Raw genomic sequence first — 9,390 nt, 5'->3', positions numbered from 1 at the left:
ATGTTAGACCAGTTTATGTGTTTATGTAGTATGTTAGACTAGTTTAAGTGTTTATGTAGTTAATAAAACCTTACTTGTATCACACTTGACGTGGTTCATTGTTTGCTTATAACTGGAGTCACTTAATCATGCAGATTTATGCTACAAGCTTTTGTAGAATTGTACAGTAAGAAAGTTATTTCCCTTAACCAGGAAACTAACGTTCTTAGAATTGACAAGACAGTTGACCCTAAGAGGTCAGCTAAATATCTACAGCGGATCTAAAATATGAATAATTAATTATAACTAGTTATGGTTAATTATTCATATTTCCTGTTATTTCATATTATTCACGAATTTCCCCTGCTCAGGGAGGAGGGAGCAATGAACACTGTGTAGGGATCATATCGATCGGAACACAGTTCATGCATGTAGCTCACTTCTAACGAGCTGGCGCAAGGACTGGATTAACCGCTGGGCTACATCACGTGTCATTCACCGGTGAGAAATCTTTAAAAGTACTACAATACCAGGAAGGAAGATTGGGTTGTTGATGTTTGTCTGCCATTCTCGCTCTGTCTGCACAGCGTGCGTAAACGCGCTGATGACGTATCCTGTCTGCGCGAACCCGGTGCGCAGAGGTATGCTAATACATACATTGACAGGCAGGTAGGAAAGCATATTAAAATGCTCGGAACGAGAATATATAAACACAGAATATATAAATTCAGACAAATACATTTAGACCACTTAACTTAATGATTGCTATCGGGATGTGAAGAGACTTTCAACCAGCATAACAAAAAATGTTTCTGAAGACAATCACTTATTGCACCTTTAATATATAAACGAACTGCAGTATGTGTGAAACAGGGGTAAAATTGAAGGTTAAAATTGACTTATTTGTTAAAATTACACTTAATGAAGTTTTTAAAATAATAAAGTTACAATTACATAATAATATTTCTACTTCAATTCGTTTTTTCAAATATAAACATAATGGTGTCTGTCATAAAAACTTGGATTTATTCAAACATAAATGAAACATTGAAGAACAGTAACATTTATAATGAATATGTTATATGGTGCATATATTTAGCAAAATGCCCCCTCTACAGTTTATTTTTCTATCTGACTAATGAGTTTATGGTCACCGAATATGTTTTTCTGATGAAAATGTGACATTATGTGACATTGTTTACAAGCCGTTATATTGACATCTTTGTGCGGCTGAAACACTGATTGAGCGATTACATGAGACAGGATACGGATTGTAAAGATGTACTCTTTCTTTTAACTTACCTTCGGACGTTTAGTCATGTTTATTTTGTGCTGAAGTTGGTATTAATGTGGAGGAGATGATTAGATGAACTGAGGCGCTACAGCGATTTGTCACTCCACATTAAACAGCGCCAAAACAGCATTTATTGTTTGAATACTGCAATACAATGGACATAATGTGAAATCTGAGACTTTGTTTCATATTAAAAGTACCAAAGCACAATGCTTATTGTGATTTATTAGATGGGAAGTGCCCTTCAATGTTCCCTCCAATAACTGAAAACAGGCTAGACTAATCGATTCTTGGGATAAATGATAATCGATTAATATCGAGATATCAATATTTTTTACCCAGCCCTACTGTATATTGCATACGGACTCACAGGATCTGCAGGGCGGAGATCTTGTCCTTCAGCAGTTCCTGGGCCTTGTTGAAGTCTGACAGCATGTTTTGTGCTTCTCTGTGGTGGAGAGCATTCAGCTCGGCCATCTCACGCTCGTGTTTCTTAAACAGGTCCTGCTCATGAGCTCTGTGAATACAAACACACACACGCACACGTCACTCTCAATGACTCTGCAAAGCTCTCTGTAACCCCACAGCACTACAGCTGTAGGCTTGAAGGATATTTCATAAACAGAGAAATAGATTTTGAGATGGAAATAATTGAAACATATGTGATACAAAATGATCTTTGCATATATTATGTTGTATTTTAAATATATTGTATGTTATACTTCTAAACCGGGAAATGTAATCAATAGTTTTGATTCATTAAATTGTTTAGATTGAGATTCATACTGGTTCACAGGATGAATATACATGCATGCATGCATGCATGCATAAATATATATATATATAGACTAAATACTTGTTTCCCCCACTGTATATATATATATATATATTATTATTTATCTGCACCACCATTCAAAAGATTTCATATTATTGTTTTTGAAAGAAGTCTTGCTTGCTCACCAAGGCTGCATTTATTAGATTGAAAATACAGTAAAAACAGTAATATTTTGAAATAATATAATTTAAATTTTTCCAATTTCAATATAATTTAAAATGTAATTTATTCCTGTGATGCACAGCTGAATTTTCAGTCTTCAGTGTCACATGATCCTTCAGAAATCATTCTAATATGCTGATGCTCAAACATTTCTTATTGTCAATATTACAGAATAAATGTTAAAAAAAACATTTTTGTGGAAAGCATGATGCATTTTTTCAGGATGCTTTGATGAACAGAAAGTTCCAAACAACTGTCACTTTTGATCAATTTAATGCATCATTGCTGAATAAAAGTATTGTAAAATGTAAAAATCTTAAATTATTTTTCCTAACCTATACATATATTCTTTCTTCTTGTTTTATGAAAAAAAAATCTCACTCAACTGTGTTACATTTATGATTAAAACAAAACAAACAAACAAACAAAAAACTATTTGCCACTGGGGTAAGAAAATATACTTAAGATATGTTCTATGAATACAAAGCTTAGACAAATGTATTTTTAAACAGTGTTTACAACTGTTTGGAGGACTAGTTTGAGAAAATATATTTTGCAGTATAACCCATTCCCTCAGAAAATAAACTACACTGTCTTTTTTGTATTTTCAAACATTTAATTTTTTCAAAACTTGTAATGTTGTCATTCAGCTCAGAGCTGGTTAGTTTGATTCATGGCTTAGAGCTCTTTATTAAAGAATGCTTTGAAGTCTCTATGGAGAAAATGAATAAGAAATATGTAAGCAGGGCCGCTATACAAAAAGTGCGGTCACTGTTGTGATCTATTAGTGCATAAATAACATTCACAAAGCGTTGCGTTACAAGAGTTGTGCTGTTTTCAAAAGACAACACACTTCCGGCAACATACTATAGATTTTTAGTTAGGACGTGTTCATTTTCCATACTGCAATATCTATGCTATATGGCTTTTATCTGAAACACAATTCAGCCACATGCTGTGATGGCTTCACATAAAGAGCAATAAAGCAGGATCTCCTCTCTGTAAATGATACACCCCTGGGGAATGGCGATGCAATTTATTTGCCGCTTTTATCTCAGGACCTGGATATGTCAGTGTTACATAATTGAAAGTGAAATGAGATCAGCACCCGTCTTGCATTATGATGTGTGTTGCTAAACAATCACATTATCTCAAAACAGCCACTATGTACTGTATGGCTTTTTTACTTATTAATACAAGGGTGAAATATTAATATCAAAAAATATAATGAGTTTGGGTTTTCTAATCCGATTGATTTCCCTTTTTAACAGTCTGTTTTCTTTTCTTTAAACTACTACAAAAGACACACAACACCATCCAAAAGAGCCAGACAGCAGCAAGATGACTGTGGGCAAAATGACAGACAAATCCTGATAGGACTTTCTAGGCAAGAACATGGTGCCCTTTTTTCTTTTATTCTTAATTTTGTTCCACTTGAAACCCCATTCTGCTTGAAAATAATTTAATTTCCATCTCTTTCATCCTCACCAATGACTCCTGCCACATAAAACCAGAGGAGAATGTCACATTAGAGGTTGTTTAAGGACTGCAGATGTTCTCTACTGAACAAGGATGACCTCATGCAACCCCATGCATGCAGGCGAGGTGAAATGTTCTCATTTTGCAACGAGTTTACTCACTGTTTCCTAAATGCAGTGGTAGATGACATACACAAATCGAGTACAAAATAAAATATTACTCCAGTAAAAGTGCAAGTACCCAAATTTTATTTCACTTGAGTTAAAGTACAAAAGTACTTGATTTTGTATAAAGTAAAACGTATTTTATCGATCATGTTTATTATTTATTCTAGCCAGCACTAGTCAGACTAGTCATTAATCAGCACTAATAAGAAAGATTAGTGCAGACAATTAATGTATTGATCTGCAAATAAGCAATGTTATTTTAGTATCATTGAGATACTATTATAGTTTTTATTATATTTTATTAATATTTTCAGATTTTTCATTTTAGTTTTAGTGAAAGTTTTAGTCATTTTGTTGTGTGCTTTTGTCATTTTAGAAGATTTTTTATTAGGTTTTATTTCAGTTTTAGTTTTAGTTAAGTAAATTAAAACGAGAAATGCTGCACTGGCAACTAGCTGAAATAAAAAGATTTTTCTTTCATTTTGTTTCAGTTAGCATTTATTTTATTTGAAGTAATTGTTTTATTTAAATGTTTTATGGTTTTAATTTTACTTTCAGATTTAGTTTTAGTCAACTCTATTCCCCCTTTTTCAACATTCATTAACAAAATTATTACTAGAATATCCATTACTAATGCAGTTACTGATAATTAAAGTGTGCAAATAAGTGAAATAATATAACATACCAGTATTTTAAAAATGAAAAAAAATATATATCTGTGTAAACATGAGGTGACGAGTAGTATAAAAATACAACACTGACATCACAAGGGGCAAAATGTGTTGACATTTTAAGAGGAATGCTATGAGAAACACTTATTAAGATGAATGCTATGCTATTAAGACAAACACTATTTTAAAAAAGTTCAATATAAAGAGGAACGATACGTTATTTTTAAAAAGCGGTGAAGTAAAAAGTATAATGTTTTGCTTTGGATGTACTGAAGTAAAAGTTTCCCAAAATAAAAATACTCAGATGAAGTACTTAAGAAGTAAAAATAACTTTGTTACACTGCCTAAATGCAAGAACACTTCACAATCTCCAATCCAAGACTCACCTGATCTGCTGATTGGCCTCGCTACGGATCTTCAAAACCTCTTTGCCCTTGAGTTCCAGCTCCTTGGTCAAAGTGCTGATGTTCTCGTTCAGGGTGTGAATCTCGTGGTCCAGATTGGCAATGTGCTTCTTCCTGCGACTGACCTCCTCCTGCAGATCTGAGATGCGACTCAGAAGCTCACGTTCCTGCAACACACGAGAACGCAGGGTAAACCGAGTTATTGTGTGTTTGTTTTCGATTTCCAAAGAAACTTGTTAAACAATGGTTTAAAAGATCAAAACCTATGTTTATTGGTTGATTATGTGACAGTTTGAACCAATCTGGGCACGGGGGTGGGACTAAGCATCAACAATTGTACCTGTTTGGCTCAGAGGACGAAATGCATTGGTTTCTTCTGACTAATCGATGTTGTCAAAATGTGATGACAATCACATACGCTACGGAGTCTCTGAATATCCAAATAAGACAAATGAAAAGAGAGAATCTCTGCTTTACGACACTTTTTAAAGCATTCAGATAGGATTGGCGGTTCAAAAGTTATTAAACATTTAAGAACAATAGTTATTTTTAGCCGCGGGCGGCTGTCTCGGTCTTTGAGGGTTTAAACAGCATAGTTATAGAATCAAATGCCATAAAGTAGCCATACCTTTCCATATATAATTATCAAGGTAATTATCATTTCTGTATGGGCTGAAAGACTGGCTGAACTGGCTTTTTTTTGGGTATATTTTAAAAATACGTTTGAACATGTTATGTGTGCTAAGATATGGACAATCTGGCCCCTAAAAGAAAGTAGCTGAGCCTTCTGTATATCAACAGTATGTCAAGAAAACATCTGCTCTTCCTGCTGTTGCATTATCTCAGTAAGCTCATGAATGACGAGTCTGTAACACTCATGTGCTTGGACTCAAGTGTGTGTTGAGGAAAAACAAAATGGTCTTTATTCCCTGACCGTTCACTGGATGTATGTGTGATGTTAATGTGCTGGAGCAGAGCTGTCAGGGGTCTGCCTGTGACATTTTCATTTACACAACTCAAGAGTGTGCCTCCAGCAGAACACCGGAGCACACAGCGGCCTGCTTCTCACTTCCACACTGACTATATATTTGTAGTCAGACTTGGATTTTTTTTAAGCTGCACTGTAATTTTATTGTCATTTTATTGGTAAAAGACTGTAACAATGCTTTGGTTAAATGGTTAACAGTAAAGTCCCTTACTATATACAGTGGAAATCTTTAATAGACCTAACAAGACATTTCATGTAATTTTACAGTAAAATACATTTTGAAAGTGAAAAAGAACGTCATCTTATCATTTACATCGAAAAATTCTCAGAATTTCGTGCGAGACTTTTAACATTTTTCTAATTCAAATAACTATGTTTCTTAGTTTTTTTTTATCAGTTATGCACAAGTTTTTTATTTATTTTTTGCTAAATTAATGTTTATTGCATTATTTTCACGTCTTGTATGTTACCATGATAGTGTTTCGTACTTTTGTACCTTATATCTATTAGTATTTACCTCAGCTCATGGAAAAGCTACTTTTGATGAACGTGGATTCATTTTGTGGCTTTCTCATCACCACCTGTGTTTTTGAAGTGGTTGTTGTCAGTGCATTATAAAAACAGATGGTATATTCACATTAACATCAGTTAATTATTTTTAGCCGCGGGCGGCTGTCTCGGTCTTTGAGGGTTTATAAACAGCATAGTTATAGAATCAAATGCAATAAAGTAGCCATACCTTTCCATATATAATTATCAAGGTAATTATCATTTCTGTATGGGCTGAAAGACTGGCTGAACTGGCTTTTTTTGGGGTATATTTTAAGAATACGTTTGAACATGTTATGTGTGCTAAGATATGGACAATCTGGCCCCTAAAAGAAAGTAGCTGAGCCTTCTGTATATCAACAGTATGTCAAGAAAACATCTGCTCTTCCTGCTGTTGCATTATCTCAGTAAGCTCATGAATGACGAGTCTGTAACACTCATGTGCTTGGACTCAGGTGTGTGTTGAGGAAAAACAAAATGGTCTTTATTCCCTGACCGTTCACTGGATGTATGTGTGATGTTAATGTGCTGGAGCAGAGCTGTCAGGGGTCTGCCTGTGACATTTTCATTTACACAACTCAAGAGTGTGCCTCCAGCAGAACACCGGAGCACACAGCGGCCTGCTTCTCACTTCCACACTGACTATATATTTGTAGTCAGACTTGGATTTTTTTTAAGCTGCACTGTAATTTTATTGTCATTTTATTGGTAAAAGACTGTAACAATGCTTTGGTTAAATGGTTAACAGTAAAGTCCCTTACTATATACAGTGGAAATCTTTAATAGACCTAACAAGACATTTCATGTAATTTTACAGTAAAATACATTTTGAAAGTGAAAAAGAACGTCATCTTATCATTTACATCGAAAAATTCTCAGAATTTCGTGCGAGACTTTTAACATTTTTCTAATTCAAATAACTATGTTTCTTAGTTTTTTTTTATCAGTTATGCACAAGTTTTTTATTTATTTTTTGCTAAATTAATGTTTATTGCATTATTTTCACGTCTTGTATGTTACCATGATAGTGTTTCGTACTTTCGTACTTTATATCTATTAGTATTTACCTCAGCTCATGGAAAAGCTACTTTTGATGAACGTGGATTCATTTTGTGGCTTTGTGGCTTTCACCTGTGTTTTTGAAGTGGTTGTTGTCAGTGCATTATAAAAACAGATGGTATATTCACATTAACATCAGTTAATGGAATACAGGTTTTTACTGTAAATTTAAGTTGATTCTGTGAACCCTGAAATGTTGCAACCACATTTTTGTAGTGAAGCCCTGGCAACCACAACTGCCGGTTGTGTGTTTTATGATAAAACATAAGAACAAATCAAATGAATACAGATTTCATGGGGTCCAAACAATATCTAGACTTGAGGGTGGACTCTTTTCAATTGGATAAGTAAGTAACTAACTAGCAACCGTCAAGGGGTAAATATAGTCACTATGGTAAGATTGTATCTTAAGAACTAGTTTGATTACCTAACAGTTAACCAAGTGGGAATCAGTCTTTTCGATTTCAAATTTGATCAATATATTTTTTTATGTAACTGAATTAAAAAAGTTATGGCCAGTCTTGAACGATGACTAACTTTTAAGACTAGTCTAAGCAGTCGGCCACATAACATTCTAGCAACTGCATAGCAACATGTTAAAAACATGTTATTCACAGGCGGCTACCAAAATGTGTTTCTGCTTTAACATAAGCAACAAAACCAAACTGCAACTGCAATATGTGACCCTGGACCACAAAACCAGTCATAAGTCGCACGGGTATATTTGTAGCAATAGCCAAAAATACATTGTATGGGTCAAAATTATACATTTTTCTTTTATGCCAAAAATCATTAGGATATTAAGTAAAGATCATGTTCCAAGTAGATATTTTGTAAAATTCCAAGCGTAAATATAGCAAAACTTCATTTTTGTTTGGTAATATGCATTGCTAAGAACTTCATTTAGACAACTTTAAAGGCGATTTTCTCAATATTTTGATTTTTTTGCACCCTCAGATTCCAGATATTCAAATAGTTGTATCTCAGCCAAATATTGTCCTATCTTAACAAACCATACATCAATGGAAAGCTTATTTATTCCGCTTTCATATGATTTCAGAAATATTGACCCTTATGACTAGTTTTGTGGTCACACATATGCTTTTTCACTATGGGAACAACCAGCTTCTTCTGTAATGCTCAAATTTAGATTTGTATCTTTTATTCATGAACGGCTACTTTTGCCTGGAGTGAGGTCGAAACACCTGGATAATGGCAGGGTATCGTTGCATAATCTGACTGCATATGAAACCAACTTCAGCTGAATAATTGATTGAAGACTTAGAACACACACACACTCACACAATGTTTGCGTGTTCAACAGCAGCCCGAGCATCAGGTCAAAATAACTCTTGAAGCCCTGGTCATCGAAACCGCTCACCACAGAGAGACCTTCAGCGAATGTCACATCAGCCGTCCACCTGTCACGACAGAGCTAAACCTACAGGAACTGTCATCTGACATCAGCAGGTGGCCCTTTCCTGAAGAAACGCGGCTTTAAAAGTCCAGCGCTCGTTCTAGCGTGCTGAAATCTTTCAGCTCTTATGCCTGAAGCAGAAAGGGTATAATTTGCGAGGGCTGAAGTTAACATCTCTGACCTTTTCCATCAAAGACCGAGACACCTATAAATGTTTCCCTGGAGGAGTACTTCAATGCGTAGGATAATATAAGCATCATTAATGTTGGCCCAGGCCAGGAGACATGCAGACAGATGAGAGGAGGCTGATTAGCAGGTGTCTGGGAGCATGTGTGGAGCTCTGCTCTCCTGGGCATTGTACCCAGAAAGCCCTGAGAGAGGCTGAA

General features: G+C 34.9%; 1 protein-coding gene across 1 annotated transcript in view; it reads right to left on the bottom strand.

Annotated features, from left to right (window-relative positions):
* LOC107603086 (protein FAM184A-like) overlaps positions 1–9,390 on the bottom strand; it is an 83,633-nt gene that overhangs the window by 27,769 nt on the left and 46,474 nt on the right. Inside the window, exons 8-9 of the mRNA XM_016295786.1 lie at positions 4,974–5,158; positions 1,644–1,790 (exon numbers count right to left, since the gene is read on the bottom strand). Of these exons, the coding sequence (XP_016151272.1) occupies positions 1,644–1,790; positions 4,974–5,158 (332 nt within the window). The remainder of the gene's footprint in view (positions 1–1,643; positions 1,791–4,973; positions 5,159–9,390) is intronic.

Source organism: Sinocyclocheilus grahami, unplaced genomic scaffold (assembly GCF_001515645.1).
Source record: "Sinocyclocheilus grahami isolate Dianchi unplaced genomic scaffold, SAMN03320097.WGS_v1.1 scaffold340.1, whole genome shotgun sequence".
NCBI classification, from domain to species: Eukaryota; Metazoa; Chordata; class Actinopteri; order Cypriniformes; family Cyprinidae; genus Sinocyclocheilus; species Sinocyclocheilus grahami.
Note: the sequence above shows the minus strand (reverse complement) of the source record. Positions and strands in the feature narration are given on the sequence as shown.